Here is a 23,949-nt window from a genome sequence, read left to right on the forward strand (position 1 = left end):
TTGGAATCAAGCCATGAAAGAAGAGATGAGTGCATTAGAAAGAAATTCAACTTGGGAGATTGTTGATAAGCCAAGAGACAAGAAGGCAGTAGGGTATAGATGGATATTCACAGTGAAACATAAGGTAGATGGGACAATAGAAAGATATAAAGCTAGATTGGTGGCAAAAGGATATACCCAAACATATGGGATTGACTATGAGGAGACATTTGCCCCAGTGGCAAAGATGAATACGATTCGAGTTATTCACTCTTTGGTTGCCTATTTTGGATGGGACTTACACCAGCTAGATGTGAAGAATGTCTTTCTTCATGGAAATCTAGATGAGGAAGTGTACATGGAGATTCCCCCAAGTTTTGTAGTGAAAAATGAAAGAAACAAGGTATGCCTCCTGAAGAAAGCATTGTATGGTCTTAAGCAATCTCCTAGAGCATGGTTTGGAAGATTTACAAAAGCAATGGTTTCCTTGGGATACAGACAAAGCCAAGGAGATCATACTCTATTCATAAAGCACTCTTCTACAGGTAAACTCATTCTATTACTTGTTTATGTGGATGATATGATTATTGCAGGAGATGATGAAATACAAAAATTATCATTAAAAGATAAATTGGCAGCTCAGTTTGAAATGAAAGACATAGGAAAACTCAAATATTTTCTTGGATTAGAGGTTGTCTACTCCAAGAACGAAATTTTCATCTCCCAAAGGAAATATGTACTTGATCTCCTCAAAGAAACACGAAAGCTGGGATGTAGAACATCAACAGTTTGTATAGAACAGAATCACAGAATTGGAAGTGAAGAAAGTGCTCCTATAGAGAAGGCCCAATATTAGAGATTGGTAGGAAAATTGATTTATCTATCACACACAAGACCAGACATTGCTTATGCTGTGAGTGTAGTGAGCCAATTTATGCATGATCCAAGAGAGAGACACATGCAAGCAGTTGACAAAATTCTCCAATACTTGAAGTCAAGTCTAGGAAAGGGGTTATTATTCAAAAGGGAAGACACATTGACTATTAAGATATATACTGATGCTGACTACGCAGGTTCTATTACTGACAGAAAATCTACTTCTGGGTATTGTGTATTTCTTGGAGATAGTCTGGTAACATGGAGAAGTAAAAAACAAGATAGAATATCTCGTTCTAGTGCAGAAGCTGAATTTCGAGTCCTTGCTCAAGGAATGTGTGAAGGACTCTGGATGAAAATAATTTTGGATAATCTTAAAGTTAAAGTGGAGAACCCGGTGCAACTACACTATGACAATAAGTCTCCTATGAGCATAGCCCATAATCCAGTACAACATGAAAAAACTAAACATATTGAAATTGACAAACATTTCATCAAAGATAATCTTGACAGAGGATTTGTGATTACAACTCATGTTCTGACAGAACTTCAAATAGTAGATATTTTTACAAAAGGGCTTCCTCCAGGTACATTTCAAGATCTTGTAGGCAAGTTCAGAATGATTGATATTCATTTACCAACTTGAGGGGGAGTGTTGTAATTAGAGAAAATATCTTTAGAATCTTCCTAATTAGAGGAAATAGATATATAATCTTTTATTTTATTTTGTTTTCCTAATTTCCCATTTTAGGAGAATTAGATTATTACAAATAGAGGATATGATAATGTATTTTTCATGATTGAGAATAATAAATCACTCTTATTTTCAAATTCACATATATAACAAAGTGAAATGTAATGAACAACACAGTAACAACACAATTATGTTCTCATATCCGCATATAACATGTAAGCATAGAACATGTAACACATAATACCCATGTGTTATTAATTATGCGTTGTCACCATAAAAAACTCAGATATTATTGAGATTGTGGGTGTAGCTAAACCAATGCTCCCCCTATCAACAATCTCAACATCTATAAATACAGATTGAGGTATTGTGGTAGGTTGGTTGCATTTAATACGCATTTATTTCTAAGACTACAAAATCTTTGTTCACTAACTTGGTGACATTCAAAAAGTTGTTCTACCTTCATCTCTCAATCTAGATATGCCTCTACATCTTCCTTTCTATGGAAATGAGGAAAATCCACCCTAATCTCTCTAGGAGGGTTCTCTCTTTCACACTCTCTTCTCATCCTATTTGGTCGAGGTTGATAGTATTGGTTAAGAATCCTACTATCTACCTCATGGTGTGAGAGAGTGTGTGTAATTTGAGTTAGAGTCCTTGAACTCCTCCTAGTGTGACTTCTACTTCTACTCTTTCTCATTTCTTTTTGTTCTCTTTCTTGTTTAGCATTGACAACTCTAAGTTCCTCCTACAATTTAGCAAGATATTATTCCCATTTCATCTTTTCTTTTTCTTTCAAAATAAACACTTGCTTTTGCCAAATTTTTAATGACTTTAGTTCTTTGGCCAAGTTTTTCAAAGTGGGTTTGACCTCTTCACTATAGTCACTACCAATTTCATAGGAGCCGATTTTAGACATTCTCAAAGTTTTTTAAAATATGCAATGCACAAATAAATACTTAGAATTTCAAGAGAAGTTCCTTAGGAGACTTAAGGAAGTAAAAGATGCCAAAGTTCACTTCTAAGAAAGGGAGGTGAACCACAAATGATTGCTTAATAACCAAGCCTTTCCTAGCCAAAGTTTACCTTAGTACTTTTACACCATAATTCTCAAAAGGAACTAAAATTGAAATAAAAGTAGACACACACTCAGTTACCATAATTAAGGAAAGCAATTAAATTTACACCATGCAGCCTAATGATGAATTAGAAGGAACTTTGGTTCCCTCTTACCCACCAATTATAAATAACGTTTAAAGAATAAGTGTTCAATGTTATTGTTAGGACAAACCCTAACAAACTGAAATATACAAACCAAAATAGAAAGCATAGACAATTTTACAATGCAAACAAAATACAATCAAATATCTCTTCCTCACCAAGTGTATACTCTCTTGTCTTCTTTTTTTCAACCAAGATTTCGAGCTCTCCACAAGGCCTTCTTCACCTAAGATGCTACCTCTAAGATGTTGGATTGCCTCAAGGATAAAAGCAAGAAAAAGTCAAAATTAACAAGATTATTTCAATTGGAACATTGAGGTGACAAAACCATGATTAATAAGGAGACAAACAAGTAATTAAATGGCTCAAAATAAAGGTTAAGCACAAAAAAGAAATCCCTAAAGAAATGCTCTGAAATGATCACAAAAACAAAAAATGCCCTAAAGAAATGTTTTTTACTTTTGCTTTTTGTACCTTTGTCTACTTTTCTTTTTTCTCTTTTGTCTTTTCATTTTCTTGAAATTTTCAAAAACATAAAAGACAATACTACACACCACAAATCTGATTTCAAATGTGCTTTTAGAAGTTTATAAGGTCACACATACGAAATGGTAGAAAAATCTTACTAGAATCAAAATATGGTATAAGAAACTAAAAAATGACATGTATGAAAGTTAACTCTATGAACTTGTTGATGAACAAACAAGTATGGACTCAAATATGCAAAGAAAAAGCACTCAAAGGTACTCAAATGATTCGGTTTTGAAAAATAGTCAAACATGTATTTTTGTTGATTTTTTCAAGGTTACACTTGAAAAAAAAAGACATGTAAAGGACTAAACATAACTCTAGACAACATGGATGGATTCAAAAATTAAAATGACACCAAACACACACATATAACCAAATGAAACAGTGGAGAATGACTCAAAAACTGAAAAGGTACATCAAACCACAAAAACACATGTAAAACCTAGTGGAAAAGATGAATAGTTCAAAGAGTAGAGTAAAGTAGAACCATAAAAACAACAAAAATGGTAACAAGACTATGAAAAGCAAGAACAACAAAAATACTTAAAAACAATAAATATAGATAGGGGAACCAAGGAAACATAGCTCTTGAAGAACCAAGGCTCTTGATACCACATGATGACAACCTTTTTATGCTAAGTTGGGCCTAAGTTAAAAGATGTGCATGGAGGGGTGTTTCCTAGCATGGATGTGCAAAAATATGGTGGTAAATGGTCCAAGGATTATGAGCTAAGATGTGGATGGTGTAGAAGCTCACGACCTTTAAGAGATATGGTGGTGGTGGTGTAGTGTTTGGTGGTTCCAAGAAAGGTGAGGCCAACTTAAGGAGGAAGGTGACTAGAGGGACCTCTAGGGTTGCTTTGGTCTTGATCTAGGAAATGTATGGCCAAATTTGAGCAGCATAACCTTAATAAACTTCAAAGATGATTACAAGAGAGGAGACATCTCTATGTATAGGCAAGGGTGTCTCCTAAAAACCCTAAGAGCATGATTTCCCACCTTTGCACTCATTGGTCGAAAATGAGGTCTTCTAAGGAGTGAAAAAGTATCCACAAATCCTCTCTAATGAGGGGAGAACATGTGGCCACTTATAAAGACAATCATCTTCATTCTTAGAGTGTCATGTAACCATTACTAAAGTTAAATCCTTTTCAATGGAAGCATGACACATGACACATGACACATACTTTCCAAATGGTTTGGATGTCTAGCTTAAGGAAAAATCTTATACTAATTAGACCTTAATACAAGCCTTAAACAAACCTAAATTATATGGTTGAATACAATGGCCTAAACAACCTACACTACTCTTCAAACTATGCTCCGTGATGGCTCCAAAGGTAGTCCACAACATCTTCAAAGATGACTTCCAATATTCTTGAAAGTGCTTGACCATGACTATGGGATTTGTCATCATAAACGAAACAATTGCTATTAATATTATTAATCTTTTGGTTTATTTAAAGTTGTAATTGAAATAACGTTATGAAGTTAGAATTTTTCTCTGAATAAATTTAATCTATCCAAATTATAATTACTATTTAATTTAATACCTTCAACAAAATTAAATTAGTAAATAATGGAATTATAATAATATCAGTATTATATTATTACATAGACAACACATAAAAACATACAACACCTTTTTTCTTAGTTTTTGTTCCATCTCTTTCTCCTTTCTCTCATATTCTTGAGATTGAGGTGTGTGGGATGCAAATTACTATAACGCCCCTTGAGGTTCTATGAGTTGGAATTTGAGGAATTGAGTAGCATCTAATGAAGGAGAGTGAAGAAGACAACCTGCTTGGGACTAACACCAACAAAAGCACTCAAGAAGAAGAGCCAAACTAGTTTCCTTCTTTCTCACTCATTCCATTCTCATGTACCCACACACGTACCGGAACCAATTTCAAATTATTTAAAAGATCATGGAATCAATTTCACTTTCAACAAATTTTTTGAGAATCAATTCCAACCTCTAATAACAAACACATAACCGATTTGTCCCTCACCATAATCGATTTCAGCATATTTGAATCACCTAGAATCGATTTTAAAACTAACACAAATAAATGCAAAATCAATTTCTAACCCATCAAAACATCTTATAATCAATTCCATAAACATCACAATCACCCAAAATCGTTTTTTTTAACATAGGCAAGAATTAATTCTCTTTTTTCCGTAATTGATTTTAAAGCCTCTCACATGAAATACTATCAAATTGAAGACAAGGTTAGTTTTATTTTTTACTAAATTCTCTATGATACATTTCTCACGTATCTCTTATGTAATACACATATGGATAAAACCATAATCCAACAAATGCCTTCTTTCAAATCATTACAAATCACAAAAACTAAACGAATTAATATTTAGGATTTAGGGATTACACATTTGTACATCCATCCTCACAAATAAGTATTAATAGTATTATTATAATCATCCATAAAAAAGACACACAACCTAAGAAGAGTCTAATATAAACTATTCAATTATTAATCACTTAGTGAAGCGTCTATATCTAAATCATCAAATGTGGTGAAATTTAAAACTCCTGAAATGTAAAACTCTTTCGATATCAAAATTAAAAAGGTGGATTACTGAGTAAAATTTTATATATATATATATATATATATATATATATATATATATATATATATATATATATATATATATATATATATATATATATATATATTACTTCACAATAAAACTTTCCATCTCATCTCATAATAAATGACTATCATTTATCACACGTGAATATCTTTATTATAATCTTCATTTAGTTCAATTTTTAACTAAAAAATATTCTATATTTAATAATATCTAGAATATAAATATATATGATTTTAATTTGTAAATAATACAAAATCAAATTATAATAATTGATAAATATTAAAACTAATTTGTCATTATATATTAAAACTGTCTAGAATATGACAGGTGTATTGAAATCATATACCACCTGGACTATGCTTTTATTATTTTCATTTTTCCTGTTTTATTTTTAATCGATTATTCAATCTAGTAACTATGTCAGTGAAGAACATGGGCCCACTTCATGCTTGCTCTTTATCATAACAAACTACTTTTTCACAGAGGGAGGAATAGAAAGAGAACCATGTGGAAGCTATACTGAACACTATGTCAGCGACGCATTTATTTCTTCCTTAAATACCCACCACGTCAACCATAGTGTCACTTCCGTAATTTCCCACCAAATCTACTATCCAAATATTTAACTCAATTTTTCAAACATTTCACATTATCTTTTATTCCCAAATTATCAATGAATCAGAGATTAAACTAAATGTAGGCTTAGTTCGAATATTTTTCTTTTATATTCTAAAAATCATTAATTTTAAAATTATTTTCCTAAAGTTCCTGTTCCCTAATTTTTTTAATCATTTGTAATTTTATTTAATTTTGTCCTTTATTCATTTGATTACGCAGCTCAAAGAAAAAATTAATGCGTGTCAAATTAATATTTTAATACTTTTTAAGTAAATTATGAATTATTTTTGTATTCACATGAATTTGAGATCAATACCTTTTTATATTCAAGGATAATTACGTTTGATTGAAAATGAAGACAATTATAATAAACTATTATACTCAATAGTTTTACAAAGTCGAGAGTTTAAATACTTTTATTTTTCGAAATGTTTTTAACGATGAATTTAGAATTGAAACACCTATTTTAAATATATATATATATATATATATATATATATATATATATATAATATTTTCAAATATACATCTCACACTATTAAAATTAGTATATGACCACGTTTTATTAAACGTTAAATTTAAAAATATTTAAGAAAAACTACTAATTTCAGACTCGTCTTGGAAGAAAAAAAATGTTTAATTCTAACATAAATCTTTGAACTTTTTTTATTTAAGAAAAACTACTAATTTCAGACTCTTGTTGCAGGAAAAAAAGTTTTTTAATTCTAAGATAAATACCTTAATACATTCGGTTCACCCTTTATTTTCTTATAAGTAAATTTGTTAAGTTTAATTTTCCAGTCAATATTTTATTTTATACAAAGTTAAGAGTAATCTAATATTTTTTATAAATAATAATTATAAGTAAAACAAATAAGAAAAACTTTGCACATAACAAATATGAAATAATCTGTATTAATAGCGTGCTTAAAATTCAACTTGATTAGAACTCTAATCATATCTTCTTGAAATCTAGGATTTTTAATTTGGTGATCACAGATAATAATAAAATAATGGTGAAGATGAGATATATATAAACGGATTACGTGTGCTTCAAGCCAAAACCCTCGAACCTTTTTCCTCTTTCGCTCGCTCCGCCCTCTCTTCCTCTTAAATTCGCTTCCGTTAATTTCTTCTACGACCTTCTTTTTTAAGAGGAACCGGTTCAAGTTTTTGAGGAGGTGTTTCGTCGTCACGTCCTATTTCTCATTGAATGAGTTAATTGCTCTCTCGTGAGAAAGGAGGAGAAGAAGAGGGAACAGTGATAGCGTATCAGAGATGCGAAAGTCCTTCAAGGATTCCCTCAAAGCTCTTGAAGCCGACATTCTCTTTGCCAATACTCTGTAATTCACTTCATCCTTCACTCTCTGCAATAATATTTACTAATGGTTTTGATTTTGTTTTTGTTTGTGAAATTGAACTGTTTCGGTGTTTGATTAGTTTCAGAAATTAGGGACCGTTGAGTTGGTAATTGTAGCGTTCTCTTAAATTAGAGCTATTTTAGGAAATATTAGGGGATAACGTCCCAATTGAAAACAAATAGAAGTGAACCTGCGAATAATTGGATGTGAGATATGGAATTTGTGCATATTTTTTTCTTCTGTTTTTAGTTTTTTTTAGATAATTTGTTGGTGTGTAGGTATGGACTCTGCTTTGTTCTAATTTGAAAAATAGCGAGTGTGCGTGTCATTTACGTATCTCCTTAGTAAATTATGAATTTAATGCTTGAAATTAGAAAAAAAAACAGATCAGATAGATGGCTAATTGTTTAGAATGTCATTTAAGTTCTTGAAATTAATTCATTTTTTAAGATATTTAAACAAAATAGAAAAGGAAAAGTTAATGTGAGATATTTAAACAAAACCAACTCTAAATAATATTAGAGGTTTTTTAGCGTTAGTATATTGGTTTTTGGTGACTTTTTAGAAGGGATAGTTATGCATACAACAATTTAGATGAAGAATTACGTGGTCTTCAACTCAAATTTTAAAATAATAAAACAATACTCAAAATTTTAAAACAATAAAACAATAGTGTTCTAACTGTGACTTAAATTCTTAATAAAGAATTAACAGATAAACACAACGTTAGTGAGGTTAATCTATATCAAAATCTGTGTTAAACAATGAATTTATGAATTTTTTTTATAAGATGTTCAGTTTTGTTGTTTAAATTCTTAACAATTTTACCAACTAATACAACGCGGAGATGCAATTTCGGGACTAAATTGACTCTTTTATGTTTTTTATTATTTAAATTAAATTTCAACCAAATGCTAAACTAATTTTGAAAGTTCATTCTGTAAAGAATTCACACTGAGTCCTACTAAGGGTGAAGAAAGGAAAGTTTGGAAATGATTGAATAGTGTATATAAAAAGTACTAAGGAGGCTCCTTTGGTTGGCTTTATATATCTTTATTTATTTCAACTCCTTTATCAAGTATGTTCTGCTTTTGTCATTTTTGAGATTCAAAACTGGCCACAAACGTCCATTTAAGTGTTATATGTCATTTCAATTTTTTTTTCTTTAACAGTGAAATTGTGTGTTAAGGTAAAGTAAGATATTATCCAAATAGCTTATAAACTAGTTTAAGTAATTAAAAAATATTTGGTAAAACATTTTAATGTATTTTATCTTAAGAGTTTATAATTTATAACTTAGCAGTTTGTAATTTATTTAAATTTTTTATTACTATATTTCATATTTCAATATATTTTTCTATCGTTTAGGAATTGTCGTGTATATTAACAGGATGTTGTCAAGTTTAAAATATTGTATGCTTAATACTTGATGTAGTATTTTTTTCAATTTTTATGTAGTTCAACTTAAAATAATTTTTTTAAATAAAAAAAATTAGTTAATACTTATTATACCAATTAGTTTGAATAAAATGATTCTCCACATTGGGAAAATATATATAATTTTTAAAAAACGAAATAAAAATACTGAAAAGTTTAATAAAAAATTAATTATTTTTGCAAGTCTAAAATTACAATTGCATCATAATATACATTTTTCTAAAAATAAAAATTTATTTATAATGTCATTTTATATTTATCAATTCAAAATTTATAACCGATCAGCTGTTAGCTAGCTTATAAGCCAAAAACTTAAAACATAGTTTCTAAACTAGTCTTTCCAAACATGGCCCCGAAGTTTTTGCTAAGCATGGGGTAGGTGCTTTTGGCAAAAATTCAAGGATACATTGCCCCCATTAAGATTTCAAGTGCATCTCCATTATTTTATTGTTTTCCAGTTGTTGCTTTCTATACAAAATTCAAGTGTACATTACCTTTCACTTTTTCTAAACAAATGAACTTACGCTGTTACGTATGCTTTTGTATAGGCTCTCTAAGTTGCTGTTTTCAATTGTAACTTCAATTATAGTTCTATTTTCTTGTTGAAGACATCAATTTCTGTTAGGAATACTAATGTGTGAAACTTGTTCATGTGACTCATCAAAACGAGATACGTTTTGAGTGTGAAGTTCGGGCATGAATTGGGTGTGTTAGATGCTAATGTTCTCTTTTCAATAATATTTCTCTTTTCCTAGAACATAGATTTTTTACGTATTTGTTTTTAACCTATTCATTGTGCAACCTTGTTTCTGCACAGTGCTTCTGATTATCCAAGAGAAAGTGATGGAGCCTGCTTACAGATGAGATTGTCTTATAGTCCAGCTGCTCAATTCTTTCTTTTTCTGGTTCAGTGGACTGACTGTCATCTTGCTGGAGCCTTGGGATTGCTTAGAGTTCTCATATACAAGGTAAAATTCCTACCCCTCATGCTTCTCAAATAAACTTGTAATCCACAATCAAATATGATAGTCTTGACAAATGCTTCCATTTTTTGTTGAAGCATGTAATAAAGTGATGAAATTGTCCCAGGTATATGAGGATGGGAAGACAACCATGTCCATTTATGAGAGAAAAACCAGTCTGAAGGATTTCTATGGTAAGTGAATGTTGGTCAGACAGCTTTAGCCTATGTTGCACAAAGTCCCCTTAAGGTTTAGCTTTAGCTTATGGACACAATGTCTGTTCTTGGGATTGAATTCAATATTGACTGCTTTTTGTCATCCCTTCCCCTCACCAGGAAGTAAAACTCCTTTTTAACCTGAAAAGAAAAGTCAAATTTGAAATCATGTCATATCTTTAAGAAACACTTGGATGGTTTTGTTTTCCTCTAGAAAAGTGGCTCAAACTCCAGATATAATTGTTTTTACTTATACTCTTTAACAACAGGTGTGATCTTTCCCTCTTTACTTCAACTCCACAGAGGAGTCACTGATGTAGAAGAAAGAAAACAGAAAGATTTATTTGCTAAAAAGTACATGCACAAAGATATAGTAAGAAAAGGAAAACTATCTGAAATTGATATTGAGAGAGAAGAAGAATGCGGTATTTGCATGGAGATGAACAACAAGGTTGTCTTGCCCAATTGCAACCACACTTTGTGTATGAAATGCTTCAGGAACTGGTGAGCACATTGTAATTTCTGTTACATTATGATATGGTTCCCACATTTTTTTCCCAAACCTTTCGCAAACTTGAGTCATTTTTCTTTGGAAGGCAAATAATAGTAGTATATAATTAAAAACTGCTACGACAATACAAGAAGTGAAATTGTAGCGGCACATTACAGAAGCAAGTAAAAGGCAAAACAGCGTCAAGAAAAACAACATCTACCCTCTTAAACAAGCTAACTATAGTCAAAGTCATTGATGGAGAAAATATTTAAAGTTCTAATGGTAAATAGTAATAAAAGAAATTACGACAGTTTATGGTCTTAAACATCTTGAATTGCAATTTAATAGATATTGATTGATACCAAGAACATGTAGTTGTAGGGTACAACAGAACTGGACTGATTCTATATATATTTGGCTTAGTATAGAAACAATATAAATAAATGATCTAGCATCAGTGAAGAAGTAGAAAAGATTTCTCGTCTATTCTATTGGTGGTATGAATAGATTCATCCTAATAAGATTTTTTAAGTGATAAGAAATATAACGCTTAAGTCATTCTAAATGATCTTTTTGAAATGCGATTAACTCTTTGACCGTGCTGCTTGCTGACATTGCTTACATTTCAAAGATTAAGTTTTTGTTACTTTTTAGGCATTCAAGATCTCAATCTTGCCCTTTCTGTCGGGATAGTCTTCAAAGAGTAAATTCTGGTGACCTTTGGATCTACTTGAACAGCAATGAAATAAATGACTTGGCTTCAATCAACAAGGAAAATCTAAAAAGACTATTTGCATATGTTGACAAGTTGCCTCTGATTGTGGCAGATCCTTCGCTAATGTCTTATCCTCAGCGCTAATGGTTTTTACCCGATTACTTTGAATCTGCGTGAGCAGCTGAAGAATTTAATTAGGTTGCTGATGTACATTGATAAATTGCCTCTCATGGAGCCAGAACCCGTACTGATGTGTTATTCTCAGCACTTCTGATTTTCCTTTAGTCATAGATAATTTTTACTTCAAATTCCATTCTGCATTTGATCGTCAGTTTGTTCAGGAATGATTCCAAATGTAAATACATGTTGACTTCATAGTGAAATAATAACTTATTATCCATTGAAAATTAAATTAAAGGATTGCTTGTTCATCTAAGTTTGTTCATCAGAGTTAGTTCACCACAGCCATGTGATGTGTTCCAATTTCACCAAAAGAAAATAGGCAATTTAATGTATAATGAAATACCTCATCATGATATATTCATTAAGAAGAGTTGGAAAGTTTGAGAATCAAGCTTACAGCAAAAAAAAACAATACAGCAAAATAACAGAATCGCGAGGACAGAAAGGAAACAGAATTGGCAGAGAAGATAAGATTTACAACAACGTCCTTTTTCTCTCTCCCTTAGTGCCTGATATATTGTTCCCCTAGCCAATGGAAATCCTTCAACTTGGAGTTAGTTTATAAGAAACCAAGCCAATTCTTTCAATGATGGGAAAGGGTTCAAAGTACCTTAGACTGAGTTTGTAATCTTTTCTCAAAGCTAGTGAGGGTTGTCTATAAGGTTGCAACTTGACTAAAATCGTGTCACCAATCTTGAAATCTAGTTGTCTCTTCTTTTGATCTACATATTTCTTCATGTGGCCTTGTGCTTTAAGTAAATTATGTTTTAGATTGTTAAATGCGATGTCCCTGGTGAGCAATCGTTCTTGGATTGACACAAGATCTGTTTGGTAAATCATATACCGGGTACGCTTAGGTGGATCTCTTTCATAAACTGCTTTAAAGGGTGTCATGCCATTGCTCTTATGGTATGTTGTGTTAGACCAAAATTCTGCCATGGTAATAATGTTGCCCATTTCTTAGGAGAGTCATAAGTTAAGCATCTAAGATACACATCTATATAGAGTCTCAGATTAGCCATCCGTCTAAGGGTGATATGGAGTGGTTAGTTTAATGGTGGTTCCACTGAGTTTGAACATGTGCTGCCAAAAATTGATTTGTGAAAACGTTGTCTCTATCTGACACAATAATTTAGGGAACTCATACAATTTAACTATATTCTTAACGAACCCCTCTGCCACTTGCTTGCTAGAATAATCCTTTTTCATAGTGAAAAAGTGAGCATACTTCGATAGCATGTCAACCACCACCAGGATTACTATAAAGCCTTTAGAGAGTGGAAGGTTTGTGATAAAATCTATGGCTAAGTCTTCCCAAATCTGCACTGGAATTGGAAGTGGTTGTTCTCAGAATGAATCTTTCATTGATTCCATCATTCTCATTACAGGAAAGGCAAAGCCCTGTATATGTAAGGATGAAGAAAATCATCCATGTGTAACAAACTAGACATGTGTTATAACAAATTGTACGAAACTGTTCAGGAAAGAAAAAGTGTGCAAAACTGTTCACATGGAGGAAAAAGACAAAAACATAACAAATTGTAATAAACATGATTAATTATTTGGTAATACCCTCCCTCAAGGGGGACTATGTACATCGAATAGTCCAAGCTTGGATATGCATTGTGTGAAAACTTTGGGATGAAGAGCCTTAGTGAACATATCAGCCAATTGAGCATAAGAAGAAATGGGCAGCAAATGAAGAAGACCACTTTGAATTTTCTTGCAAATGACATGACAGTCAATCTCTATATGCTTTGTCCGTTCATGAAAAGTTGGATTGTGAGCCAGGTATATAGCAGACTGATTATCACAAAAAACTGAAATAGGAGCAGTGGGAGGAACTTGCAAATCAGTGAGCAAGAAATGAAGCCATTGCAGTTCACAACTCAAAGCTGCAAGAGCCCTATATTCAGCTTCAGAGGAAGAACGAGATACAATTGTTTGCTTCTTAGTTTTCCAACAAATTAAGGAAGAGCCCAAAAAGACACAATACCCAGTAACAGATTTTCGGGTTTCAATACAACTACCCCAATCAGAATCAGCAAAATTGGAAGGCATTAGAGATGAGTTGGCAGGAAAGTGAAGACCTTTAGCAGGAGAACCTTTAATGTAGCGAAGAACTCTCATGGCAGCACTATGATGAGTATCCATTGGCTGAGAAACATATTGACTCAGTTGTTGAGTAACAAAAGCTAAGTCTGGTCTGGTGGTTGTAAGGTACATCAACTGACCAACTAATCTGCGATATGGTTGTGGATCAGATAAAGGATTGCCTGAAGAGCTAATGAATTTGGTAGAAGGTTCCATAGGAGTGGATATAGGTTTGGCAGCAAGCATATCATTCTCTTTCAGCAATTCAAGAGCATATTTTCTTTGATTAACCACAATCCCAGTAAAAGAGCGGGATATTTCAAGACCTAAAAAGTAACGAAGTTTCCCAAGATTTTTAATGCTGAATTCATGATCCAAGTGTGCCTTAATAGATTCAATTTCATTAGAGTCATTGCCTGCAAGAACTATGTCATCAACATAGATTAATAATGCAGTAAAAGATGCCCCTGTTTTCTTTATGAAGAGAGAATGGTCAGCTAAAGATTGTGTGAATTTAAAAGCTAATAAAGTTGTGGTGAGCTTGGCATACCATTGCCGGCTAGCTTGTTTCAACCCATATAATGATTTTTTTTTTTAATTTACAGACTTTATTGGGATGAGAAGCTGTCATACCAGGGGGTAAGTGCATGTAAACTTCTTCATGCAGATCACCATGTAAAAAAGCATTATTAATGTCTAATTGTTTAAGAAACCAGTTTTTGGCAACAATTATGGCAAGAATGACCGTCACTATTGTGAGTTTGGCAATAGGAGAAAAAGTGTCAAAATAATCTACTCCTTAAAGTTGTGTGTATCCCTTAGCAACCAAGCGGGCTTTATGCCTCTCTATGGTACCATTAGCATGTAATTTGATCTTATAAACTCATTTACAATCCACGGGCCTTTTATTGGGAGGAAGATCAACTATCTCCCAAATGTGGTTCTGTTCAAGAGCATTAATCTCATAATTCATGGCTTGCACTCAATAATCCATTTTAGAAGCTTGAGTGAATGTTTTTGGTTCAATCAAGGACGATACAGAGTAGCAAAAATTTCTATAAATAGGGGAGCATTTATTATAAGAAAGAAAAGCAGATAAAGGATAATGTACAGAGGAAGAATGGTTACCATATGATAGATTGGTATGGGAAGCAGCAGACAGATAACAGTGATAATCTCTCAAGTAGTGTGGACGTTGTCTTTGTCTCATGGAGTGTCTAGAAGGTTGTGAAACTATGGGATGTGGTGTTGTAGCAGTAACTGAATTAGGATTATCTACACTCTCTTGATTTGAAAAAATAGTGAGATCATCAATATCCAAAGGTGCAATATTATCATAGATTGGTTTTGGCAGAGCTGGACTAGTAATGTCAGATTCATTCCCTGATTTAAAAGGAAAAGAATTTTCATAAAAGACCACATTTCTTGAAACAAAAATTTGTCTGGATTGAATATCATACAACAAATATCCTTTAGTTCCTTCTTTATACCTAATAAAAATAGCTTTCCTAGCCCTTGGAGATAATTTGGTTCGACCATGTTCTAAAGTAGTAAAGTAAACCAAACAACCAAAAACTCTTAAATGACCCAAGTTAGGTTGTTGTTTATGAAAAACAGTATAAGGACACTGATTTTGTAACAAAGGTGTAGGTAATCGATTAATCAGATGAATCGAGTGTATGACAACATAAGACCAAATAGATGTTGGTAAATTAGTTTGAAACATCAATGTTCGAACAACATTCATGATATGCTGATGTTTCCGCTCAGCTACACCATTTTGTTGAGGTGTTTCAACACATGTAGTTTGATGGGAAATTCCCTTTGCAAGATAAAATTTTGTCATTAAAAATTCTGGTCCATTATCACTTTGAATTACCTTAAGTTTTGCATGAAATTGTGTCTCTATATAATTAAAAAAATTCTTTAAGTGATCCCTGGTTTCACCTTTATGTTTCATTAATTTGACTCACGTAAACCGAGAAAAATCATCAATGATGGTTAAAAAATATTTATATCCTGAAATGGAGGTTGTAGAACATGGTCCCCAAATATCAACATGTAAAAGATCAAAGGATTGTATTGATTTAGTACTAGAAACAAAAGGAAGCTTCTTTTGTCTAGCAAATTGACATACATCACAAGGGTAGGTATGTTGGAAAGTTACCAAAGGAAATTGTGTAGACAATAATTTTAATTTTGAATCTGACACATGACCAAGTCGTAGGTGCCAAAGTCCAGGGGTAGAAACAGCGTTACAGGAACAAAGAGAATGAGTTGAATTAATGGCTGGTGAAAGCACTACTTGAGACATTAACACATACAATCCTTGTAGCTGCTTAGTTGTACCAATCGTCTTTCGGTTGAAAGTATGTTTAATATAGCAAAAGCCAAAGTTAAAAACAAGGTAACAATTGGATTCAGTAATAAGTTTTGCAGCAGATATTAAATTGACCTTGAAGTCATGTATGATTAAGACATTTCTTAAGGTTAAAAGAGGAGAAAGTTGCACAGTACCAGAAATTTTTGCATGAATTTTGGATTCATCAGGTAAAATAATAAGAATAGGTGAAATTTCAGAAAAAATGAGAAAGTTTGCAAGATTAAAAGTCATGTGATCAGAAGCCTCTGTATCAATGAGCCATTGGTCACAGGGTATACTTGCTGAAGGAGAGGAATGGGTATGCAAAACTGTGGTATGAGCTAGGTTGGAAACATGGGAAGAGTTTGAGCTACATAAATTGGATTTTGAAGCAAATTAAGAAGACCTTAATACTGCTCTTGAGTAAAACCAACATCTGGGGTAGTATTTCCCAACTTGGTTGAGGGGCCTTTTTCCGTGGCACAATCCTCATTTGAGTTGGCCATATTAGCATTGCTTTGTCTGGACTTGTAGTCAGGAGGAAAACCATGCTTAAAATAACAAGTTTCCACTGTGTGATTGGTTTTTCCACAGTAAGTGCAGAGTTTGTTGAAAGAATTTTGGCCTCTTCCAATTGTGGCACAACCCCTACCTCTATTCCCACGACCTCTACTATATCCAAAATATTGGTTTGGATTAATAGCAAGACCTCTTCCAAGACCAATATATTGATTAGTGTTGACAACAAATGTTTTCGCATCAAATGATAACTCAGTCATTTCTGTAGTAGCCATTTGCCTCTCTTGTTGAACAATCAAAGAGAAAACCTTGTTTATTGGAGGAAGGGGATCTAGAAGCATAATCTGGGATCTGACATGTGAAAATTGCTTGTCTAAACCTTTAAGGAAACAAATAACATAGTCTTGATCTCTATATCTTTTATAAGCTTGGATGGCTTCGGATGTGCAGGGTATTGAACACTTGCAATGGAGAACATGTCTGTAATTTTCAAATTCATCCCATAGACCTTTTAATTGAGTGAAATATTGACTAACAGTGAGGGTGTCTTGTTGGAGGCGAAAAATCTCTTCCTGGAGATCAGAAACCCTAAACATATCTGCTTGAGAAAAACGATCCTGAAGATCTTGCCAAACCTCTAATGCTTGATCAATCCAAAGAATGGATTGTATAATAGAATCATCAATGGATCTATGAATCCAAGCAAGAACCATGATGTTGCATCGCTCCCACGCTCCATAGTATGAATCTGTTGGTGATGGAGAAGGAATACTGCCATCTACAAGCTTGAGCTTGTTCTTAGAAAGAAAAGCGAGCTTCATAGCTCTTGCCCATGAATGATAATTTCGTCCATTTAGGGGTTGTGAAACTAATGCTTGTGATGGTGATTCGTTGGCATGAAGGAATAGAGGATTTGAAGGATTGGTGAGATAATCACCGTATGTGGGGCTCTGGTTAGCCATGGAGAAAAGAAGAAACAAAGATATAAAAAGAAATGAACAAAAATATATGATAGATTTTTGGCTACCAGAACTCTCGAAAGAGCTCTGATACCATCTCAGAATGAATGTTTCATTGATTCCATCATTCTCATTACAGGAAAGGCAAAGCCCTGTATATGTAAGGATGAAGAAAATCATCCATGTCTAACACACTAGACATGTGTTATAACAAACTGTGCAAAACTGTTCAGGAAAGAAAAAGTGTGCAAAACTGTTCACATGGAGAAAAAAGACAAAAACATAACAATTGTAATAAACATGATTAATTATTTGGTAATAGCTGTAACAGTCAACTGGTAAGTTTTCATGGTTTGCCTGCTGACATATCTGGCATTGTTGCATAAAATTTTTCACAACTTTTTGCATTCCTTGTGTTGAGCCGTGATTTTGGCTAAGGTTCTTGCGACTCCTGCTTGTCCTCTTAGCAAGGGATTATGGAACTCATGTAATATTTGCTTTACCAGAGTAATCTGCCTTTCCAGTAAAACAACGGTCATGCACTGAATAATGTGGATTTTGGGGTCTTGTTTAGCAAACATAATTCCATGATAGTGTGTAATTGAGGATCTAATTGTATTGCTTCTTTAAGCTTAAAATCTATTTTGGTTCTTTTATTAATTAGTTTTGTTCAAAATGGTCATCCTATTTTGAGTTGTTGAAGGTGGTTCGTTCTTTTTGTAAAAATGGTTCAATTTAGTTATTTTCCCTAACAGCGTCTAAATCATCTAAATCATTAATGGCACAGTGTCCAGGTTAACTATAAGTGAATGATCTGTTAGTTTTTTATATACGTGGCAACTTAAAAAAACAATAACGTGGAAATTTGGTATTTGAAAATGGTTTTGTTCGAATAAATTCTCTTTTCGACACTGCCGCGCCAAAGTTCATAGGTTGTTAAGTGAATTTGGTTTTTCAAGACAAGCAAGACTCACTAAAAAGAAATTATGTCACCTTATGTATATGCAACAAGTTATTCAATATTTTGATCCCCTTTCCATTCTTTTGCTTACCTCTTTACAACCTAGGATAATCTCTAAAATGTTAAAAATTTGCTGGTCACGATATTTTTCCGATAGATTTTTCGATAGGCCAAAATTCATCGGTAAATATGCGGTCTGTAATATTTACCAACGAAAATTTATATTCACTGGTAATTACAAAAGGAAAAATCCATCGATAATTACCAAAGGAAAAATTCGTCAGTAAATGTTACAAACCGATTCACCTTCTTCCTCTTATCTCTTTCTTCTTCATTCTTTTAACCTTCCAACTTTTTTCTGTATCCTTCTTAACAACCTCCGCAAAGGCACCACACCTCAAAGGAGAGATCCCATCTTCATTCCAAAACTAAAACGATAAAACCTCAAGTAAAACCTAATAAAAAATGAAATCTCATAAGGTATCAAAGGAAAGGGAAGATCAAGTTCGTCCGATCTGCGATGATTATACGTGGCTTGTGATTTGTGTCTTCAAGGTGCTGCAATGAAAGTTTGATGGTGAACATTGACGCTGCTTTAACTACATTCTATTATGTGTGAACTGGCGTCATTGTAAAGCTCGCATATGCTTTCGCATTTGTTAGGTTCATATTCAGGTGCTTGCTGCAAATGGTGGTTGGGTGGCTCGTAGAGATCTGATGTTAAACGGTGGCTGTAGTTCGATGGTTCTCTAACAGTTTCATGTATGGATTGCGTCATTTCCAAGCCCAATCAAATTGAGTCCTTGACGATGCCGAAACAAGGCGCAAGTCCATCATGTAATTGTTAGCATAAAGTTAAAGAGCAAAAATTTTGATGATGTCTCAAAGTCAAGTCTCAAGTGTTCTTATTGCAGGAAGATCTTCATGAAGACTTGTTTTTATATTAAAGCTTTAATAATTTAGTAGATTTATGTATAGGATGTGGTTTATATTTGATTCTATGTATTGTTTGCCTTAGGTTGCGTTAAAAATTATTTTGAATCATAAAACCTCATTTTATACTCAAGATAATTGATTATCAATTTATAATAATCGATTATCAGTAATTAATTATGACTTGCCATAATTGATTATAATGAGCAATTATGAGAATTTTTAAGCAAGTTTTTTTACCGTTGTGCATTCATTAAATGCATAATTAATTACCATAATTGGATAATTGATTATCACACGTTAATTAGTTGACAACGGATTTTTGGAGGTATCCTTGAGTGAGATCTCTATAAATCAAATTGGGACTCTCGTTCTAAAATACGAAATAAGTGTATTTTGAAAAATATTATCTGCAGTGTGCGATGATAAGTGTTCTAGGGTTTGTTGAACCCTTGTGTTGTGGCTTTGAGAACTTGGCATGTTGGCATAGAGCGAGAGCTTTCACAGGGAGTGTGATTGAGTGTTGTTGTTGTTGCTGAGTTAAAATCCTATCATCCTTCGTGAAGCATTTAGAGAAGGTGTTTATCCTTTGTGAAGATTCAGAGGAGGTGTTCTTCCCTAGTGGGTTATAGGAGAACTGACTTTCATATCTTCGGGTAACAAGAGAGGTAGTTTCTAAACTTTTACAAATTGTTTCTTTGTGATTGTAATTTGTAATTCTTTTTTGAGTAGTGAATTGTTTATCTTGATTTGAGATAAGCGACTGGATGTAGGATTGGTAAGATCCGAACCAGGATAAAATCATCTGTGTAAATTTCTCTCAACCTTACTCTCTTTATTTGTCATCATTATTTGCTTGGTAAGTTTAATTGAGTAGAAATTAAAAGGCACATGTTCGTATTAAAAACCTCTTGGTTTGTTATTCCACGTTAATTATTATGTCGCCGCCGCTCTAACAATTGGCATCAGAGCTTGATTTGATAGTTATTCAAATGGCAGGATCATATCAAACATTTGGAGAGGGTGCTTTTGGAAGGTTAGAATGCAAATATTTATGCATTCTGGAAGGTTAGAATGCAAATATTTATTGAGTCTATTGATGTTGATATTTGGGAAACTATTGCTTTTGGCCCTTTTGTTCCTACTAACAATATTCAGGAACCAAAGCCTCGTGTTCAATGGACTACAGAAGATAAGAAGAGATTTCAAAATGATGTGAAAGCTCGAAACATTATTTCATCTACTTTAACCGTTGATGAGTTTTACAGGATCTCTGTTTGTAAGACCGCTCAAGCGATGTGGGAAGTGCTGAGAGTGACCCACGAAGGTACAGATGACGTAAAGAGAGCGAGAAAGAATACCTTAATCCAAGAATATGAAATGTTTAGGATGAAGCAAGGAGAAACAATCTCAGACGTTCAGAAACTCTTCGCCAACATCAATCATCTCATTGGACTAGGTAAGTCTTTCGAAAATGATGAGCTTAATATCAAAATTTTAAAATCTTTAAACAGGTCGTGGCAACCAAAAGTGACTGTAATTTCTAAGTCACAAAACCTTGACACAATGACTATGGCGGCACTATTTAGAAAGTTGAGAGAGCATGAGCTTGACCTTGGAAGACTAGATGAAGAAGAAGCAAAAGCAAAAACTAAGAAAAAGACTCTAGCCTTAAAATCTGAGGTAGAAAGGAGCAACAACAAAATAGAACATGAGAACTCAGAAGATGAAGAAAATTTAAGACTCATGATAAAAAGGCTTAACAGGTTAATGAAATCAAAAGACAAAGGAAGAGTCAAATACGAAAAGAGAGAAAATCAAGGATTTTCCTCAAACTATAGATGCTATGGTTGCGGAGAAAGGGGGCATTTAAAAGCCGACTGCCCAAATCAAAAGAAGGGTGAAGAAATAAAAGAAAAGAAGTTCTTCAAGAAAAAGAAAGCCTACATCGCATGGCACGATGACAACGAAACAATTTCTGACTTAAGCAATTCTGATGAAGAAGCAAACATCTGTTTAGTGACAGACGATGATGCTGGAAGCCAAGTAAGTACATCTAGCGATTCTGATAATTATAGTCAAATTAGTGAAGATGAATTGCATGAAACTTATACTGCTTTAATAGTAGAATCAGAAAAATTAGATAAAGCTCACAAGAAATTGAAAAAGGATTTCAAAGAATTAAAATTGATTTTTGAAAATATTCTTGAAGAAAATAAAAATTTAAATTTGAATTTTGAAAATATTTTTGAAGAAAATAAAGATTTAAAAAATAAAATTTCTTATTTAGAAAAAGGGAAATTTGTTAGTAATGATGAATGTATATCTTGTATAAATATGAATAAATTACAAGAAACAACTCATGCCTGAAAGTAGTAAAAATAATTCAAATGTTAAAACGGGTGATAAAAATGTTCCTAAATATATTTATAATTACTACGATTATGATTATGGTAATAAAATTGAAAATGTTCCTAAATATAATTATAATGATCATAATTATAAAAATAAAATCAACTATGTTCCAAAATATAATCAAAATTATTATGATTATAATTATAAAAATAGAAATTATAGGAACCCAAATGATGTTACTTGTTTTTATTGCATGAAAAATGGTCATACATCAAATAAATGTAGAATAAAACATTATGGTGTTCCAAATGGAATATATGCATGGATTCCAATTATAAACTAATTTGTGTCTAACTTTAAAGGACACAAATAAGTATTTTTGGGTACCAAAATATTTTTTTTTTCTATTTTTCAGGTTATTTCAAAATTAAGGAAAACTTTTTTGGGTGTGCACCAAAACTTGGTAAAGTATGGTTTGTCAAATTAAGGGAGAGTTTTTAACTTGAAAAGAAAATTTTGATAATTTTTTTAACTACTTCTCTTTCTTCCTTAAAGAATCAAATACAATTTAATTTTGTTTAAGTTACTCAATAAAGAGGAGTATTTCTTTATCCTGTTTTTATTTATTTATTATGATTTCTAAATTTATTGTATTTTCTATGTTTTGAATTATGTCTCCTGTTTCCCTTTAATAAAAATTATGATAATTGTTATTTATTTGTTTATGACTTATATTCAAGGGGGAGAAATTTGTTTATATCATACATAGCGCCTTTTTAATAATGATCAAAAAGGGGGAGAAATATGTTTAAAGGCTTAATTATATTTATCTTTTGTCTACTAATCCCTCTTCTTTAAGTTATGTATGAGTTATCAGTACAGGTTACAAAAAGTTTTAAATTAAAATATATTTTATCATCATCAAAAAGGGAGAGATTGTTAGCATAAACCTAAAGAGTAGAAATTTTGATGATGTCTCAAAGTCAAGTCTCAAGTGTTCTTATTGCAGGAAGATCTTCATGAAGACTTGTTTTTATATTAAAGCTTTAATAATTTAGTAGATTTATGTATAGGATGTGGTTTATATTTGATTCTATGTATTGTTTGCCTTAGGTTTCGTTAAAAATTATTTTGAATCAGAAAACCTCATTTTATACTCAAGATAATTGATTATCAATTTATAATAATCGATTATCAATCAATTATGACTTGTCATAATTGATTATAATGAGCAATTATGAGAATTTTTAAGCAAGTTTTTTTTACCGTTGTGCATTCATTAAATGCATAATTAATTACCATAATTGGATAATTGATTATCACACGTTAATTAGTTGACAACGGATTTTTGGAGGTATCCTTGAGTGAGATCTCTATAAATCAAATTGGGACTCTCATTCTAAAATACGAAATACAAAATACGAAATAAGTGTATTTTGAAAAATCTTATCTGCAGTGTGCGGTGATAAGTGTTCTAGGGTTTGCTGAACCCTTGTGTTGTGGCTTTGAGAACTTGTCATGTTGGCATAGAGCGAGAACTTTCACATGAGTGTGATTGAGTGTTGTTGTTGTTGTTGAGTTAAAAGCCTATCATCCTTCGTGAAGCATTCGGAGTAGGTTCCTTTATGAAGATTCAGAGGAGGTGTTCATCCCTTGTGAGTTACAGGGGAAGTGACTTTCATCTCTTGGGGTAACAAGAGAGGTGGTTTCTAAACTTTTACAAATTGTTTCTTTGTGATTGTAATTTGTAATTGTTTTGTGAGAAGTGAACTATTTATCTTGATTTGAGATAAGCGACTAGATGTAGGATTGGTAAGATCCGAACCAGGATAAAATCATCTGTGCAAATTTCTGTCAACCTT

General features: G+C 32.5%; 3 protein-coding genes across 4 annotated transcripts; 1 reads left to right on the forward strand and 2 right to left on the reverse strand.

The window, feature by feature from the left end:
* Positions 1–7,603: 7,603 nt before the first annotated feature.
* On the forward strand, positions 7,604–12,121 carry LOC108347026 (E3 ubiquitin-protein ligase AIRP2). 2 transcript variants are annotated; one of them, XM_017586128.2, is made up of 5 exons: positions 7,604–7,881; positions 10,154–10,304; positions 10,426–10,492; positions 10,783–11,017; positions 11,661–12,121. In XM_017586128.2, exons 1-5 carry the CDS (start codon positions 7,817–7,819, stop codon positions 11,863–11,865), a joined length of 723 nt encoding a protein of 240 aa, XP_017441617.1. In that variant the 5' UTR covers positions 7,604–7,816; the 3' UTR covers positions 11,866–12,121. The 2 variants fall into 2 exon arrangements, with proteins under 2 accessions (XP_017441617.1, XP_052724526.1); XM_052868566.1 differs by having other exon boundaries at positions 11,834–12,121.
* A 1,361-nt stretch (positions 12,122–13,482) lies between these two features.
* On the reverse strand, positions 13,483–14,971 carry LOC108346654 (uncharacterized mitochondrial protein AtMg00810-like). Its single transcript, XM_017585716.1, has 2 exons — positions 14,890–14,971; positions 13,483–14,414 (listed from the first exon to the last, which is right to left on the reverse strand). Exons 1-2 carry the CDS (start codon positions 14,969–14,971, stop codon positions 13,483–13,485), a joined length of 1,014 nt encoding a protein of 337 aa, XP_017441205.1.
* Positions 14,972–16,767: 1,796 nt separating this feature from the next.
* LOC108346655 (uncharacterized) lies at positions 16,768–17,841 on the reverse strand. The gene has a single exon (XM_017585717.1). The coding sequence runs from the start codon at positions 17,839–17,841 to the stop codon at positions 16,768–16,770; it is 1,074 nt and encodes a 357-aa protein (XP_017441206.1).
* Positions 17,842–23,949: the final 6,108 nt, after the last annotated feature.

The sequence above is a fragment of the Vigna angularis genome, chromosome 9, assembly GCF_016808095.1.
Source record: "Vigna angularis cultivar LongXiaoDou No.4 chromosome 9, ASM1680809v1, whole genome shotgun sequence".
In the NCBI taxonomy this organism is placed as follows: Eukaryota; Viridiplantae; Streptophyta; class Magnoliopsida; order Fabales; family Fabaceae; genus Vigna; species Vigna angularis.

Coding starts and splice junctions, on each gene's coding strand:
- LOC108346654 (XM_017585716.1), bottom strand. CDS start 14,971: ATGAATTATGAGATTAATGCTCTTGAACAGAACCACATTTGGGAGATA. Junction 14,415..14,889: donor CAATAAAAGGCCCGTGGATT/GTAAATGAGTTT, acceptor TAGTTCTTGCAG/GCAATGACTCTAATGAAATT.
- LOC108346655 (XM_017585717.1), bottom strand. CDS start 17,841: ATGGCTAACCAGAGCCCCACATACGGTGATTATCTCACCAATCCTTCA.
- LOC108347026 (XM_017586128.2), top strand. CDS start 7,817: ATGCGAAAGTCCTTCAAGGATTCCCTCAAAGCTCTTGAAGCCGACATT. Junction 7,882..10,153: donor ATTCTCTTTGCCAATACTCT/GTAATTCACTTC, acceptor GTTTCTGCACAG/TGCTTCTGATTATCCAAGAG. Junction 10,493..10,782: donor CAGTCTGAAGGATTTCTATG/GTAAGTGAATGT, acceptor CTTTAACAACAG/GTGTGATCTTTCCCTCTTTA.